Genomic DNA, 18,330 nt, shown 5'->3' with positions numbered 1-18,330 from the left:
AGAACTTAAATATTGGAAAAGCACACAATATCATAGCTTTTTTAATTACTTAACCATTTACATTTTACAAAAATATTTGCCTCATGAACACTACGAGCATTTCAAACTTTTATATTGTGCCATAATTTTGCTGTCTTCTAAAGAGTACTGTAATAATTGGGAAGTTGCTGGAGACATGTTAAAGGTTCATTTGATTCATGTGGCATCAGAAGTTAAAAAATTTGGACCTTTACCATCCATTTCAACATATCCGTTCGAAAATGCTTTGGGACAATTAAAGAAACAGCTCCGCAAAGGAGATAAGCATATCCAATAAATAGTGAATCGGCTATCGGAGATAGAAGCGTTCAGGCACAACACCAACACCACTATCAAGCAAAAAGAATTTTCAATAGTTACTAAAACCAAACCAAATGGAGATACCATAGTACAGATGGCTAACTATATTCTTAGCAAAGATACGGGAAATGAATGGTTTTTGACAAGAGACAATCAAATTTACAGATATACTAAGTCTTTGGAACATCAAAAAAAGATTTGTATTTACGGACAAGAAGTTACTAACACTACTGATTTTTTTGTATCTCCATTTCCTTCGCATACTATTCATATATATATTGATAATCTGTCTAATTTATTGTCTCATGATGCTATTTGTCACTCTGAAAATATTAAATGTAAATTAGTTGCATATGAGTTAGACGAAAATTCTGATTATTTATTCATACCTTTTGTAGAAAAACGCGGCTTTTTCAAGGGTTTCTTAGGGACGCTATTGCGAACCAAAAAATTAGTGTCTTTATTAACTGCCGGTTTTCTACCAAAGAGCTCGTTGCTTACAATCCTGCCCTTTTTAAACGTTTTCTCGCAAACCTAAACTCACCACGGATCTAATCGTTCTGATCGAATGCCAAGATCTACACAACGATGTCTACATTAGAAATCGCAGTGACAGCGGCGGTCGGTGTAAATACTGTTTGTTTACAACATTGCCCCCACAGTGAGAAAAACAATCTATATGTCTCACTCTATTTCCCGTCGCTGTCGTTATTCGCAAGCGTTTGTTGTCGTACTAATCTTCTCCTCACCGGTAAGTATTTTACTCTCTATATCCAATAACGCAAGTTTCGTTGCAGGTCGTTTATAAATACCGCTAGACGTTCGAACACTTGCCTGTCTAACTTGACCATCACCAGCCCTAACTACTTCGATCACACGACCTTTTGGCCAACTGTTGCGTGGTAGACAGTTGTCGACTATTACTACTGTATCACCCACCTGAAGCGTGTTCAAACCACTTCGATCGACGGGTCAGCATAGGAAGATATTCGGCTATCCATCTCTTCCAGAACAAGTCGGCAAAGTGCTGAGCGGCTCGCCAGGCTGATTTCACGACGGCGCCACCCTCCGTAAATACCGCGGGCGGCTTCGATCCGTCGGAGCTTCCAAGCAGTAGATGGTTTTGGCGTCAGCGGGGTGTCCATCTCGTCGTCCAGTGGTACGTATGTCAGCGGCCTCGAATTAATGATGAGCTCGATTTCGGTGAACGCCACGGCAACCAGGAGGGGTCCAAAATAGTCGATTCCTGTAAAGGAGAATGCTCGCTGCTCGACCGCAACTCGTTGAGGGGGAAGGCTTCCCATCGCAGGTGGTTCAGGGGTGGCACCACTTATCTTACATCGCTGGCAGGATTTACGAACCCGATTGTACTCACCCAAAACACGGGGTATATAATACCGGGAGCGCAGCTCACTAACAACGGTACGGTGATCGCAGTGTTTGTAGCGTTCGTGGTAGTCCAGTATCAGCAAATCTGTTCCGCGATGCTTCCGGGGAAGGATGATGGGTTGGCGCAGTGTTTCGCTGACATTCCAGGTATCGGCTAGGCGTCCTCGCATCCTCACTACACCGTGTTCGTCGAGTACCGGCGAAAGTTTGTAAATCGGGCTGCTCTTCTCCACTCCGCATTTCCATGGCTGCGACCGGGGGGGCTCACTCTTCAGGCAGCATATCTCGCGTGCGTAAACATTCGCTTGCATTCTGCTAAACAGGATACGCTTAGCTTGCGCCAGTTCTTCCTGCGTTAGTGGTCCTCCTAAAACGATGTCTCCTCGCATGGCACGACGGACGTTAGTAACAAATCTTACCACATATCCTACTGTTCGCAGAAGCCTTCTCCATCTGGAAAAGCGGCTAAAATCTATTAGCTGATCGACGATGCTGTGGTGTAGCACATTGAGACGTAGCTCCTCCTCTGTGCTCGTAGATGGTGCTTTATACGTCGGCCAGTTCGACTCTGGGCCCCATAGGAAACTTGGCCCGTTGAACCAACGACTTGTTGGTGTTAGATCCGGTGTTCTTGTCCACTTCGTCCCGTCGTCTGCAACGTTCGATTTCGTTCCGATCCAGCGCCACTGTTCCACGTTCGTTGTCTCGAGCAGTTCGCCAATCCGAAATGCCACAAACTGATTGTAACGCCGATGATCCGATAGTAACCAGCTCAATACGTTCCGTGAGTCCGTCCAAAACACCGTGCGTGAAATATCCAACCGATGTGAGTTTACGATCGTAACGGCTAATCGGGCACCAATCACTGCTGCTTGCAGTTCCAGTCTTGGGATCGAGATGAACCGCAAGGGCGCCACGCATGTTTTCGACCCAACGAGAGCACATTCTACTATCCCATCTTCCTCGAATCTCAAATAAGCAACGGCCGCCATTCCGGTTTCGCTTGCACGCAGAAGACGTGCAACTCTACCCTAGCTGCGACCGATGTGAGTTTGCGATAACATCTGTTGATTCTCACCTTTTGAACCTCGGGTAGCACGCGTTGCCATGTTAGATACTTTTCCGCCAATTTCTCGTCCAGCTCCTGATCCCAACCGCTCCCGGAACGCCAAATCTCTTGGAGTAGGATCTTTAAAAACATCAGGAACAGCCCAAGTAGTCCCATAGGATCATAGATGCTCATTAGGATTCGGAGTATATTTCGCTTCGTGATGGTGGTTGTGCCGGCCTGTAATTTCTCGTGGAAATGTCCAGAAAGACGAAAGGTGAACGTATCAGAGCTCGTGTCCCACCACATACCGAGAACCTTTTCCGTCGCCAAATCATAACCGATGTTGATGCCTTTTTGTTGCTCTGCCTACGTTTGAAGGTGTTTCACTACCGCTAACGAATTGGATATCCAATTCCTTATCTCGAACCCTCCGCTTGCGTGCACGTACCGTACTTCTTTCGCCAGACGAATAGCCTCCTCTTCAGTCTCCACACTCACCAGCATGTCGTCCACATAATGCTCGTCCGTGATGCATTTCGTAGCCCGCGGGAACTCCTTCTCGAAACGCTCCGCATTGCGATTCTTCACGAATTGTGCGCTGCTTGGAGAACACGCAGCGCCGAAAGTCATAACGGTAACCGCGTACACAGCTGGATCACCATTCGGGTCGTCTCCATCCCAGAAGATCATCTGGCTTCGTTGATCTTCCTTACGCATCATCACTCGGTGAAACATTTTGCGAATGTCTCCGACGACCGCCACGTGAAATTCTCTGAATTTGAAGAGCACAGAAAGGAGCCCGGCGAGCAGATCGGGTCCAGCTAGAAGGAAAGAATTCAGGCTTACTCCATGCGGATTTTCCCCGGCTTATTTGGGTTGGTTACCGGGAAAATGGGTAAAAACCAGTCGTTGGGCTGCTTGTCTTCTACTTCGCTTGCTGATAAACGTCGAATGTACCCTTTCTCCAGGTAGTCTCTCATTTTGTCATTAATTGCTGCTGCTAATTCCAGATCTTTTTGCATCTTCTTCTTTAGGGTTACGTGGCGTTTCAAGGCTGCAGCTTTATTACACGGCAGGCGGATGTCGTCGTATTTCCATAGTAGTCCTGTTTCGAACCTGTCACCCTGCAGCTTCGTTTCCTTGGTAAGTATCGCCAGCGCTCGTTCATCGTCCTTGGATTTGAGTGGATGCGGAGATTTAGTGATACCGAGCGTATCCAGGGAGAAGAATGCCTTGACCTCCACCGTCAGCAGATAGTCGTTGCTTGCCTCGCAACTGCAAACGTGAAAACTTCTGTATCCTCCAGACGCGTTAGCGGTTGCGATTGGACAAGGTCCGTATATCATCCAGCCCAAGCGCGTTTTTGATGCAATCGGTTCATTAATCCTTCCTTCTGTACATTTTAGGGATTTGCTTAATCTACAGTTGTCGACGCCAATTAGAAGTCGAGGTACAGCATGTGTGTAAGAGGCTAACGGCTAACCTTTCAGGTGTGGGTACGCTGCTTCCAATTGTTGCACATCAATCGATTGTAAGGGTAACGCTAGATTGGTAACGGTGTGTACCTTAGCCAGGTCGTGTACGGAGGCTCCTTTGTACGCACCAGAGATCTGCACCGCTAACTGAACAGAGGCCTTTTCATCTCTGGTTGTATCTCCTGTCCACTTGAGACACAACGGCCGGGACGTACCACTCAAACCCAACTCTTCCATCAGACTGTGGTCCATGAAGGTTGACGATGATCCTTCGTCGAGAAACGCGAAAGTGTGAACCACTTTGCCGTCTTTACCACGTACTATTACCGGCACATAACGGAACAGGGTCCGATCGTTTGAGCCGGACTGCGTTAAACAGTGTTTCTCCGCCGCGTTACCAGTACTCAAGGCCCCGTGAAGCAGCTTATGATGCATCGCCTCGCATCCGTTCACAGCACAATGCGTTTTAAGGTGGCACCATCCCTTATGCGATTTTAAACATTTTCGGCACAACTTACATTCCTTTATGTGATCCTTTCTTGCAGCTACCGTCATCTTGAGGAAACGTTGGCAATCGACTAGTGCGGCACACTCTCCCTGGCATGCGGAACATTTAGGAGTAGAAAGAGTGTACTTACCGCTCGAGGCTGTAGCGTGCATGTTCACGTGCGTAGTCGTCGGATGACGCTGCTCTGGTCGTGACGGTTTACCACCGCGTCGGCGATCTGTGTCTGACGGTCCGTCAGGTCTTACGGGAACCACTCTACTGAGAGCCTCTGCTAGATCGCTGATCCACCTTCCAAACTCCGTCAAAGTTACGCTAGGTAAGCGCTGCTGATACCTCGCCCACTCGATGCAAGTCGTCGACGGCAATTTCGATACCAGCTCCTTCATCAGGACTACGTTGCATGTGTATTCGGGCAGCCCAGACGCCCTGATGGTCGCACACATGTTTCGTACCGCGAATCCAAAGTCGGCCAAGGTCTCCAGTCTATCAGCTCTTGGTGCAGGCATGCTCCTCACTTTCTGTATCAACGCGTCCACAATCACATCAGGTCTACCGAAGCGCAGCTTGAGTGTGGCTATAGCTTCCTTCAATCCCGATGGCAGCAACAGCAACGAGCTTACCGCTTCCAACGCAGCTCCTTTCAACGCCTTCTGCAACCTCATCAGATTTTCATCGTCGGAATATCCGCAGACTGCTGTCGAGTGCTCGTAGCTAGCAATAAAGAGTGGCCACTGTTCTGCCGATCCTGAAAAGGTAGGCAACTCTCTTCCGCTGGCCTTTCGTGCAGCAATTTGTGATTGGCTTAAAAATGTGTATCCGGAATATCCGAATGTTCCTGCATGTCCATCAGTCAATGGGTTGTACGGGTGAGTTCCAGGTGCGATCGTGTGTGTATGTGCAAATGTGCCAGTCTGGTGAACGGGTCCGCGAGGCTGTGCGAATGTGTTGTATCCGTGATCTTGTACGCGGGTTTGTGAACAGGTGCTGTGTCCGTATAATTGAGCATGTGTTTGTGTCGATGTGCCGTGTTCATAATCGTGTCCGAATGGTTGTGCCAAAGTGCTGTGACCAAAGTTGTTACCGCTTCCGTTCGTCGTCTTGTGCCTATTGCGAGGATCTCGTGACAGAAGTTCATCACGCGCGCGTTGCCACTCCTGAAAATCCGGGTCACATGGCGTAGTTGACTCGTATAACGTTGCTGGATTTCTCGCGGCCGTGGTCGGGTTGTCTGCACATCGTGAGCGTTGGGCCGTTTCGATGGTTCCGATGGACCTTACCACAGCGTCAGCAGAGACACCATTTTCTCTGTTCAGCAGCCATGCACTCGCCTTTTCCAATTCGGTACGCGGTTCGCACACATCTACTCGATTTATTTGTAATAACTCAAGCTCGCGCTCTCGGAGTTCCACTAAACGTTGTTGCACTTCAATTTTTAATCGATCAAGCTCGAGCTGCTTCTTTCGTAGTTCCTGCTCGGAGGTCATTAACCAACCCGGGGTCACTGACCGATGAGTGTTCGCCATCGCTGAGTTCGACGCGCCATCATTGACGCGTCCGTCGAAGTCCGGTTGTGTATGATCATTTTGTGCGGTTGTCGCTTTCTGGTTAGGGAGCGGCCGGGCTATCTGCGGTGTCACGTTCGACGTGTCGACATTCGTGTGTCTTACCGGAAAATATCCCCACGGAGTTTGCATAGTTTGCTCGCCTCGGTGGCTTAGCTTCCCTTCGCTCTGGGGCGATCCTTCGACGGGCACGGGCACTTGAGCCGAACACGATGGCGTCGTATTCACGATGGCGCCTACGTTGCCGTGCTCTACCGCCCGGTCCCTCGATGGTGTTTCGTGGCCCTCTCGCTGGCTCGTCGTATGCTCGTGCTGCACCATCAGATCGTCGTGTTCCATCTCGCGATACACCCTTTACACACGCGCGCACTGATCACAATTGCACTCCCGAAACTATACTTCCGATCGCGATTATCCCCTGTGGATAATACTTACACCTTTTGGCGGAACTTGTAGAAGCGCGTGCAAATTTAGTATTTCGAAGCAAATACGTTGCGACTAGTCACTAGTTTGACTAATTTTTTGGAATGTAGAAAAACGCGGCTTTTTCAAGGGTTTCTTAGGGACGCTATTGCGAACCAAAAAATTAGTGTCTTTATTAACTGCCGGTTTTCTACCAAAGAGCTCGTTGCTTACAATCCTGCCCTTTTTAACCTTCAAGTAGGCAACCGGATACCCGGGTATTTTTTTCAACTTTAAACTGCAATTACTTTTGATTCATTGCTTGTATTGACCTGAAAATTTCTGTAGCCTCCCAACTTTTTATTTCCGATTTTTTGGTGCATAAATTGTAATTTTCAACAAGCAGTAAGTATTTTATTTTGATTTATTTTAAACTTTACTACGTAAGTTGGCAACCAGCATACCCGGGTATTCCATACATTTTGTATGGAGAATGACGTTTCTCTTCTTCTTCTTCTTCTTCAAATTCAATCGATTTAAAATTTGAAATGGATCGTTAGATTAATCATAACATAGAACAGCATAATTAATGAATGAAATAGATTTTAGATACACACAAGCAACAAAAAGTCTAGAATAAATGAATAAATTGTAAATAAATACATTACATAAAATTAAAAGTATAAAGACAATGGTTATGCTGAATAAGCGAAAATGTAAACAATGGATTGTAATACAACGCATTTCCTATTACTTGTTTCTTTTTTGTATTACAATATGTGCGATATAAAAAAATGTATATAATATTGCATTATAGTTCTATATTCATTTAACGTTCCGATTTTCACAGATTTGCAAGAATATAAATGTATAGGAAGCATTGTTTACCTACGAAAACCGTTAATTGTATACGTCAAAACGTATGGAATACCCGGGTATGCCGGTTGCCAACTTAGGGCCTGCTCTGGGATTTGTCGTATACGACCAACGACAAATACAAACGTATGGCGTTCTATGGAGGTGCTCTGAGAAATCCCGTAAAACTTGGTAAAACATCTGTCGTCATACAAATCATTTTGTTTTTTCTATAAACCTCGTGAAACTTGTCGTTCGCATAGCTAGCATATGTGCATCTTGGGTGTCAAAAACATCTGACAAGCGTTTTGGGGGGGAGAAATCAAAACAAATCCGTTAAATCGTCAACAACAACAAAAAATCAACAGTTCTGAATATTCATAATTCTGCAACCTTTTTTGGATCGATCGAACGGTACGTATTCTTCATCATAAAAAGTAATGTATTCATAATGTATTTAATCGTTTTTTTTTTTCAGAAATGCAACACATGAATGTTGAAAAGTTGATCAGTTTGGTTCAGAAGCGAAAGAAGTTGTGGTGCCCAACGGATCAGTGCTACAGCAAATCAAATGGTAATTAAATTTCAATGTTTCTTTTTAGGTTTTTTTTTATTCGAATTGGTTGTTGGGTCGAATATGTCTCTTTCAGCCTGTCCAGTCCCCTTCTCTACTGCCGCCACTTTTTCTACCGGAATTTAGGTCGACGTTTTCAGCCGGGTCGGTTCTGGTGCTGCTAATCTGGTGGTTGTGCTCTTGCTTGTTAGATCCGAAAAAGAGAACCTCTAGGAAAAACATATATCGAACGCACTAAAACAGCGTTTTTTTAACCATAACGATATAAGTTATTATAATTGTAAGGTTAGGAATAAATACAACACTGGTAATAATATGTGAGTTTTAATACTGTTATTATGGTATAAGGTATTGAGAAACATACAGTTTTATAAATGTTAGAAAGGATATAATATATAATAAAACATCCTCCTTCGACATCCTCATATAACCATGAAACATTCTCGGCTGCCTCAACAGGTGCTCGAACAGGACGCTGAAATCTCCGCTTTCCGGACGGTGCATCATTATTTTTGCACAACTTTAATGGAAACAAATTGACTCACAAATTGTACGCGTAGGAAGAATCGAACGCGCGCGCTTTTTGTTGTGTTTGTATGTATGACGTTCTTCTGCTAGGTTTGACGTCCTTCATGCTTTGACAGTTTGTCGTATACGACAAATCCTAGAGCACCCATAAAACATGTCGTTGTCGTTGGTCGTATACGACAACTCCCCAGAGCAGGCCCTTACGTGTGTAAATTTGGTTGACAACTCTACGGTTAAACGTTTTCTCGCAAACCTAAACTCACCACGGATCTAATCGTTCTGATCGAATGCCAAGATCTACACAACGATGTCGACATTAGAAATCGCAGTGACAGCGGCGGTCGGTGTAAATACTGTTTGTTTACAACACCTTTGATACATACAATAACGTAATTTTTTATTAATTCTTTCACCACCTGTTTTGTATCCAATAAACGAAAATATGCCTATTTCAAATGGTAATAAATAAAAATAATAATATAACAAAGGTAGTGTTAAGAATAAGCAACGTTTAGAACGTTTAGAGGTTTGACACTTCTGGAGTTTGACACCGGTGGCTGGTGTTCTACAATTTGTACATATATAAACGGAACTCATGTGAATTGTATCAGTTCCCAGATAGCCAATGACAGCAAGTTTGTGGGCGAGAGGAGTGGGAAACAACGAGAAACCCGTTGCGACGCAGTGAAGCAGCTGTGGTTGATGGTTATGGAAGGGGAATAAGAAGATAGGGATAACGAGGACAGCAAGAACGGAGGGAATATCCCAGGTCGCAAATGTCACTGAAAAGACGTCTTTTGGCGGTCTTACCGCCCGCCGTTAGACCGCCGAAAGACGTCTTTTTAACGAGGGTTTAGACCGATTTTGACATTTGCCGCAGCCAAAAAATTGGCAACGCTGCCAAAAACAAAATTTTCAGCTCCATCCCCCCCCCCTCCACTCTCACCCTTCCCTCTTGGTTCTTTTTTTCTTCTATGTATCCCTCAATCATTTTACCGTCTATATTTAGAATCGAACTCGTATTGTGTGTGTCTCAATCTTCAGTGTGTTAAGGAGCGTCCAGACTGTAGACCATAACAGTTATACGTAACAAAATTTTGTTATGTTATACTTGTTACGCGTAACAAAACCAGAATAGCGAAATGTCGAATCCGTAGTTTGGCGTAACATAACATATGCTCGAATTTTCAGTTTTCGAGCACAGTCGAGCAGACGAGCTGAAACCACAAGTTTTGTTTTTCTTTGTAAATCCATGTGCTGGTGTTATTAAGTGAAGAAATATATTTGCGAAATGAATATCAAAACTGAATATTCTGAGAAACCTGTAAGTAAATATAAATATATCGTTACAGCAATTGTGAGAAAATTTTATCTAAATCTGTATTTTAGTCGAAATTAAATGAAGAACAATGCCTCTCTTTGATTGCGGAGGTGCAATCCAGACCTGCGCTTTGGAAAAAAAACCAATGCAACATACAAGGACAAGCAAAAAAAACATGATTTGTGGATTGAAGTAGCCAACGTGTTGGGCATCAGCGTTAACGAAGCCAAGGACGGTTGGTTAAAGTTGCGGAGTTCGTACCGTACGATCCGGGCTAGGTTACGATCGCTACCGACAGGATCCGGTGAGTATTTCCTGTGATATCATCATTGATTTGGATCATCATATCGATATGCATTGGTTATTCATTCGCTGGTGTTACCCGAGAGACGATTGTCTTCGACTTTTCGGATAAAGCCATTGTAGAATAGAGATTTTGAGACACCAACGTTAACTAAGCATTTACCAAAAATCGGTCCTTCAGTGATGCCACCACGTGAGATGTCCATCCATGATGACCATGCGCTTCCCCACTCGACCAGTCGCTATGCTGTCAAGAGTTGCCTCTAGGCTCAGTGCTCGGTAATCGATCGTCGAAGAGTCACCATATGGACAAAAAGGAGAATGCTGTGCGTATCGTGCATCACGTCTTTTGAAGCATACAACTTTGGAAGGTGTTCCACGCCAAAATTAACTTGGATCCACATGAAGACAAAACCCCCGCTATTCTGCTGGGGCGTTGGCGAGAAATAATCTGATTGTCTGTATGATATTGTCTTACCTACGTAACATGAACGATGGATCATCATAACACATCTTGTAAGATCATTGCAGAAAAAATGGGGAGTTTTAAGTGTATAGTGTATATAGCTATAGTGTATATATGTATCACACGTTCTATTCGAATGTCGTGGAAGCTTTAGTTTTAAAATTACATAAAAAATCTAAAACAGTTTTATTCCTTTTAGCTTCAACGGTTACCAGCAAATCATCACGATGGTTTGCTTTCGAAGCGATGGGATTCGTGGACGAAAATGATAAGGTTGGAGAAACGTCAGATTCAGTAAGTTACAATAATTTATCATTACTTACTTACTTACTTACTTACTTACTTACTTGCTTACTTATTTAATTTATCATTACTAGTCATTATGATTACTATCATTACTAAGAGAAAAAAGGATGGGATTCTTGATCCTAGCTATGAGATTTAAATGGTACTGAATTTTTTATTCTTATAAATTCATCCGGAGATACTGCACTTCTTGCAGTGGATGTTCGCATCAATGCTGTACATGTTCGTAAAGCTCTAAGAAAAAAAGTGACCTTTTGTTAGTCACGTTTGTCTGCAAATGTTTGATTTTAGACGATTATACAGACAAAATGGATAATAAATTAGAAACAAACATTTTTTCAATACATATTTATGCTCACAATAAGCGGTAATTAAATGTTCTTTATGCAATCGCCATCAAAAACATATAAAGCAGTTAAAAGGATGAGTTCGCCTTTTCCAGATTTTTTTTTTAAATTCTCTTCAGATGAAAAACACAACGAGAAAAAGTAATCTATTCTTCTTTTGTAGATGATAGCTAAATATATTGATTAGAATATATCGAAGTATTAAATCATATTATTTATATTTCCAGATGCCTGTCTGTCCAGAAAAGACTGTTTATCGGATGGAAAAACGGTCACGCATTCCAACTCTGAGTCCTAGCAACAATAATGACCATTCGCCAGACCAACAACCTGAACCAAGATCTCGGATTCCGCGTTTGAGCTGGGGAACTGGGGAGCAACCATGTGCTTCGCGTGACCCGGAATTTCAACCCCCCATAAATGCCGAAAGTCCAAACATTATGCACACAAACGAGCTGGAACCCGTTGCGTCTACCAGCAACCGTCAACCTGTAAGACGTTTACCGCGGCCACCAACGAGCATTGATCCTCTCTTTGCTGAAGCACTGAATAACTATAATACATTGTGCAAAAAAATAAATAAGAGGTTGGACAGCAATGTAGGGTCGGATTCTTTTTTATCATACTTAAAAGAAAAAATGGATAAAAAGGTTCCCTCGGAAAGGAACGAAATAGAACGTCAATTATTGTCCGTTTTAGATAATTTTAGGGATTTAGCTATAAGTGAGCAAACCATCGAAGAAGAGGAGCATTTAGAAGAGGAATATTTAGAAGAGGAATGTTCAGGAGAGGAATAGGTTAGGTGCTAAAAAAGCATGGTATTACTGAACTCAAGAGGATATTACTGATAAATATAAATATTTCATTTATTTACACCTGTTTTGCACAACATCATGACTTAATATTTTGAACTCTCGCCTCTATCAACTCTATCTCCTCAATCATCTATCCAATGTTTAAGGACTCACGCTTCAGTCGCGTGCTCGCTTCGCACAGCGCCAGAGCGTATGTCCAATGATGTCGATGTCATCCGCAGGGAAGGGATGGAAATCGTGTCCCGGATGTCGAAATCCGTACTTCGCATGGTATCGAGCTATGATGAATAGCAAACGGGAGAGAACGTCCTTGTGTTTTATTCCCCAGTGAGATTCGAACGACTCCTTCGGCTCATTCGACATACTCTAATTTCCGAAGAATCTGTACTGCTGCATGATTTCCCATAGATCGGCGTGAACTATGATATAGCACGGAGGCCTACGGCTTTGAAATCGATGATGGTGGTGCGTGGGGATTATAGCATTTCTGGCGGGTATGGCGGAGAATTCTTTTAGCTTTCGTCGGTGCTAATTCAGATAGTAGTGCTTTACATCACTCGAATCTCAAGTCTCCTGTTTTTATGTATCCATTGCCTCGAACAGCATTAAAAAGCAAATAAACAAAGTCCCTGGGACAAAAACCATACTTCTGTTAGTTTAGTTAAGGGTACTGAAATCACGGTACGAGAAATAGTAACTGAATATAGAATAATTCAAATAGGCCAACTTGTAAGTCAGATAAAAAGAACTATGACGTATTAGTAAAAAAAGGGAAAAATAAACTTAACTAAGGTATCCTTAACTAATATATGATTAAAAAGCTAACTTTAGTAACTACATAAGAAAAAACTAACAAATAAGTAAGAATGCATGTTAAATAATCCAAATTAAAATCGAAAAAAAGAAGAAAAAACTAATTCCAAGCGAGTTCATGCGCAATATGGTTACGCATGGAAACAAGACCATTTGCTGGTCGTGTACAAATTGGGGCAAGTGGTGTTAAAGAAAGATTTTCATGACGCGTGTCGTGATTGTCTGCTGTTTGTCGCACTTCATCATGTGAGGCAAACAGCGGAAAGTTTTGATTACGTTTCCTAATGAAATTAAGCAAATAAGTAGAAGTTTTCACTACTTCTTTTGCGACAGTCGGTTGTAGCATAATAGTGTTCCGGAAAATTCGGAACATGCTACTCAAAATTCCGAAAGTTTGTTCCACGATTATTCGTCCTTTGGACAGGCGGTAATTGAAATTTCTTTCAATCGAACCCCGTGGATGATATCCTCCATAAGGCCGTATGCAATACTTGGTGAAGGCAAATGCCTTGTCCGCTAATAGCATGTACGGCACACTTACGGAGTACGGGCATCGCAAAATCTCCGGTTCGGGCAAATTCAATTCACCTTTCTCAAACTTCTCGTGAATTCTCGAATTCCGAAAAACACCACCATCGGATACAGACCCTTTGGCACCAACGTCAATATACAAAAAGTTATAATTAGCATCGACGATAGCCAAAAGAACGATGCTGTGAAAATTTTTGTAGTTGTAATAATCACTACCACCGTTATTGGGTGCTTGAATCCGCACATGCTTCCCATCAATTGCTCCTATAGCGTGAGGAAAGCCTCTCTTTCGCTCAAACTCTCGCGATATAGCTAGCCATTCGTCCTTAGATGATGGTAACTGAAAACAAAATAAAATTAAGAATTAATTAGTTACTATCACTTTTATCTTCTCTTTAAGTTAGTTAGTACGATTCTAATTTGTATGAATCAATTCAGTTCGAGCCTGGCCACACAACAAGAGAGAGGGCGACCCAAGACTTAACCAAAATATAACTTACAAAACCGCCAGCACTTGAGAATATCGATCACTAAAGTTGCGCTTCCTATTTTAGGTTCGATTGATTAATTAACCACGACTATTTAATTGGCCGGCCACGGTTACATTTGATGATCGTATACATTTACTATCGGCTAACCAACACAGCTTCCCAGAAATTTCTATTTTTTAATGGAAAATATACCTTCATGTAGTCCTGCAGCGCCTCGTTCAGGTATTTGCACACCTCCGGAACTATGGTGGAAATAGACTGCTTTGACACCTAAAATAAACAAAATCAAAAATAATTCCACAATGTACACAGTATGTTAAAGGTTTATAATAAGGTTTACTCACGCGAAACAAATACTGCAATTTTGTATAATCCTCACCAGTTGCAAGATATCGTAACGTTATCATGCTCTTGCACAGATATTGGGCGACGTAAATGAGTATTTTGTTTTTCGATTTTTGGTCCGATGGTAGCAACCAAAAAATCGAAGTCACACTTTCGCATTCTTATAAAATTGTCTAACAACTTCTGGCCGTCTCCGGCACGGTTGAAGAAAACCGGCCGCATCCAATATTCTCGGCCTTGGTGACGGTCGCATTCTTCTTTCACAGCGCTAACCATTATAAGCGAAGCATTGGCGAATTCCACAGCAATTTGCTCCATTTTTTACTTGAAACTTTAAGGAAATACTTGTTTCGCAAACAAACTCTCTTCACCAAAGCAATATAATCAAAAAAACGTGTCAAAATACAGCATGCGCGCGAACGTGTTAACCGCCAAAAGAACTCGACTGTTATTCAAACACAAGAAATTTCTAGCAGAATGAAACGGAGCATCGTATAAGAGCGAGAGGTTTTGCGTCCACACTTGTTAGGCCTCCTCCACATGGGCCGCGGCCGCCGCGGTACCGCGGAAAACGCGTATAACTTGTATGCCACCTCGCCGCGGTCGGCTGTCAATCTCCGCGGCAGGCTGTCAAATCTTCCACGCTTGGAAATGCGCAGATGTTCCGTGTTGTTTGTTTTTTAACTGAACAAACGGTGTGTTATTTACAAAGTGTCGTAGCAGTGCAGTGTGTAATAAAAGATGAATCGCCAAAAAACTTTGGCCATTCTTCAATTCACAAATGCATGGACGAATTTCCTCCGTCTGCATTTGGCTAGCATCCAGCAACCTTCGGCTAGGGAATGGATGCGTCCTTTGCTTCATGAACGAGATCACCAAGCTAGTCATCTTGTGGAAACCATTTTGCAAGAAGAATTAGACCGCACGATCATCAATTTTATGAGATTGTCCAGGAGTGATTTTGACTACCTTCTTCGGCAAATTGAACCACATATTCAAAAACAAGATACGAATATGCGCAAGAGTTTGTCACCAAAAGACAAACTTATTGTTACTTTGCGATATTTGGCTACGGGCGATCAGTACAAATCGCTAGAATATGCATTCCGGGTGAGTAATATTATTTACTAGTTATCTGAAGACTTAAGCTACTTATTTTAATAATTTATGTTTATTTTTAGATTTCAACACAAGCAATCAGTAGCTTCATACCCGAAGTATGTGACTGTCTCGTAGAAGTCCTAAGACATTGTGTAAAGGTAAGAAAATAAATGCATTTGTTTATTGTGTGTATCATCTCGCTGCAGTTACACTCGGAAACTGTTCCAGGTTATAACTAACTTATCGATGGTGACTGTTCCGTCATCCACGACGATGGATGACGGACTAAAATTTCGGGGGAGTCTATTTTATCGCTGCTGCGAACACCCTTCATTGGTATAGGAATGCGAATATGTCGGTATTCTATCGCATACGTATTCCTTTCCTTAAGGAGCAGACGAAAAAGCTTTTGAAGGACAGAGGCGCCGGCAGCAACCCACCGAAACAATGAAAATGTTTTCTAGTGCTCGTACTAGACGTGCGTGAAGCAGTTCATGTTCGCTTGTACCGATTTAAACCAGGTTTATTCGAAGAATGACGATGTTGTTCGGTTGTAGTGACGTTGTCTTTCTGTTCGTGCTATTCTTCGAACCAAACTTCGATCAGACTGCGACTTCAAGCAAGCGTTCCATAGAGCCACAATGGCAAAGAACAACACAAACGCACAGACTAATACAATCAAAGTCGCTTGTTTATTTATCATAATTTGGCAGGGATTTCAATCCGTTTCCGTCAGTTAATTTAGCATTTTTAATATAAATCCTCTTTTTCAAGCACGAAGCAGTTTATAAGCATGCAGCATGTATTTTTCACTATGAAAGGTTTTATTGTATCATTTAATTGTTAACCATCAGGTCAAACCTGATCAATCTTTGGTACAAAAAGGAGGGTGATCAATTTTTTGATCGATTGCACAAAGCCTTTCAAAGGTCGTTTATGTAGGAACCAATGTAAGAGCTTACGAATTTAATCTAATCACACGAACGCTCTAATCTATATAAACTAATGTGTTTACACGAGATCAATGAGTCAAATAGTTATCACAGTGTAAGTGTTATAGTCAATAATGGAATACGCTATCGACCGATTGAACGCATCCTTGTTCTGCTGCAGGAGTTCTCGGAACCGCTCACGGTGAAGCTCCGTTCTTAATGTCTGCTTTTCTGATGGAAGCATTTAATCTATCACCAAACCTCCTCCATCCATGTGGACGACCTAAAAGCACTTTACGGGCTGGGTCGTCCGGTGTCACATGACATGAACAGCCCATCGGAGCCTAGCGTGTCTACACCGTTGTACGACAGTAATTTCAGACAGTACAGCTCAGCGAACTCGTCATTGTAGTGGTTCCTCCATTGTCCTTCGATGCATACGTGGTCAAAAATCCTTCTCAGCATTTTCGTCTCAAACGTGGCTACCCTCTTAGCTATCAGTTTTGGACAAATTATGTGTCTCAAAGGCGTATGTGAGTATTGGAACTGTATAAGTTCTATGTAGTCCCAATTTCGATAGTCGGTATTTTAAAATGGAAACAGTCCTCATACTGCAGAATGACCGGTTGGCAGCCAGCACCCTAGCGTGTATCTCAAGATAGGTGAAGTTTTGGACGATTTCGAAAGTGCGCTCACCTATTTGTACATCACCTCTGCGTAAGGAAAGATTTGTTAGCAGAGCCGTTCGTGGTGTCACCATCAACTTGGGTATAGCACCGTTAATCTCCAACCCGGTTTTACGTCACTGTATGCCAGGATCTGGATTGATTTATAGAAGATGGTCCCCGAAGTTTCTACCTCCGTGAAACGGATGGTCTTCTCCGCTTGGTAGATAAGCTACCCCATCTCCTCGGCGCAGACCTTTAGTCGTAGCAAGAAGTCATGGTAATGGTTCCATCTGGCCTATAAACAAATCACGTCGCCTGATATGCTTAAGCTGAAACACTTAAGCTCGGTAACCAAAATGTTTTTCGAAAGGCTCTTCTTCCTCTTCCGTTACCATGCGCCGCAATCGCATTAAAATACGTCTACGACGTTCGGGTGTCCATTGTGCAATCGTGTTGCGCACACCATCCAGTTCGTCTTCTGGCGAATTTAATTGTTCTATTAAATTCGCCGTGGTAGTGGCAACAGTGGTTAGGGTGTTCATAACCTCCTCATTGTAGGCGATATTTATGTCCTACCGCTTACGCTTTCTTTGTTGCACAGTCACTGCAGGTGGAGTGCTGGGAGGTGGAGGTGTGGCGTAACGTCGGGGCGATTGCGGTACGTCACCGTGGTTAGATGAAGCCGTAAGCGGCGATAATATTCGTGACGGTCCTGGCATAGGAGAACTACGGGAAGGTCCGGGTTGCGGTGAATGGTCAAGAGTCGGTGGAGACGAAATAATTTCCTCGTCCAGCACCTCTATTTCAAAATGCGATTGCTAAATGAATAATAAAATATTAAGAATAATAAACATATTAAATTAATTTCTATTTCCATACCAAAATGAGATTAATTAAATAAAATTTATAAACTTTTCTTTTTTCCTTCTTTCCGTAGCTTCCTACAAGTACAGAAGAATGGATGCACATCGCACAAGGTTTTGAGGATAAATGGAATTTTCCTCATGCACTCGGGGCTATTGACGGCAAACATATAGGAATCAAAGCACCCCCCCGCAGTGGAACCAACTACTATAACTACAGGAAATTTTTCAGCATCGTACTGTTGGGAGTAGTAGATTCCAACAGTAATTTTTTATTTGCAGATGTTGGCTCCAGGGGAAGAATCTCTGATGGAGGTGTATTTAAAAATACAATACTCTATCACA

At 42.8% G+C, this 18,330-nt stretch overlaps 1 protein-coding gene and 1 long non-coding RNA gene across 2 annotated transcripts; one reads left to right on the top strand and one right to left on the bottom strand.

Annotated features, from left to right (window-relative positions):
- Positions 1–7,921: 7,921 nt before the first annotated feature.
- On the top strand, positions 7,922–8,430 carry LOC128309220 (uncharacterized). The gene is made up of 3 exons (XR_008288842.1): positions 7,922–7,995; positions 8,060–8,155; positions 8,232–8,430. It is a non-coding gene; the product is annotated as an uncharacterized LOC128309220 (long non-coding RNA).
- A 523-nt stretch (positions 8,431–8,953) lies between these two features.
- Positions 8,954–14,483, bottom strand: LOC128309207 (putative nuclease HARBI1). The gene is made up of 4 exons (XM_053045590.1): positions 14,421–14,483; positions 14,269–14,346; positions 13,596–13,925; positions 8,954–8,980 (listed from the first exon to the last, which is right to left on the bottom strand). Exons 1-4 carry the CDS (start codon positions 14,481–14,483, stop codon positions 8,954–8,956), a joined length of 498 nt encoding a protein of 165 aa, XP_052901550.1.
- Positions 14,484–18,330: the final 3,847 nt, after the last annotated feature.

Source organism: Anopheles moucheti, unplaced genomic scaffold, assembly GCF_943734755.1.
Source record: "Anopheles moucheti unplaced genomic scaffold, idAnoMoucSN_F20_07 scaffold_24_ctg1, whole genome shotgun sequence".
Taxonomy (NCBI): domain Eukaryota; kingdom Metazoa; phylum Arthropoda; class Insecta; order Diptera; family Culicidae; genus Anopheles; species Anopheles moucheti.
Note: the sequence above shows the minus strand (reverse complement) of the source record. Positions and strands in the feature narration are given on the sequence as shown.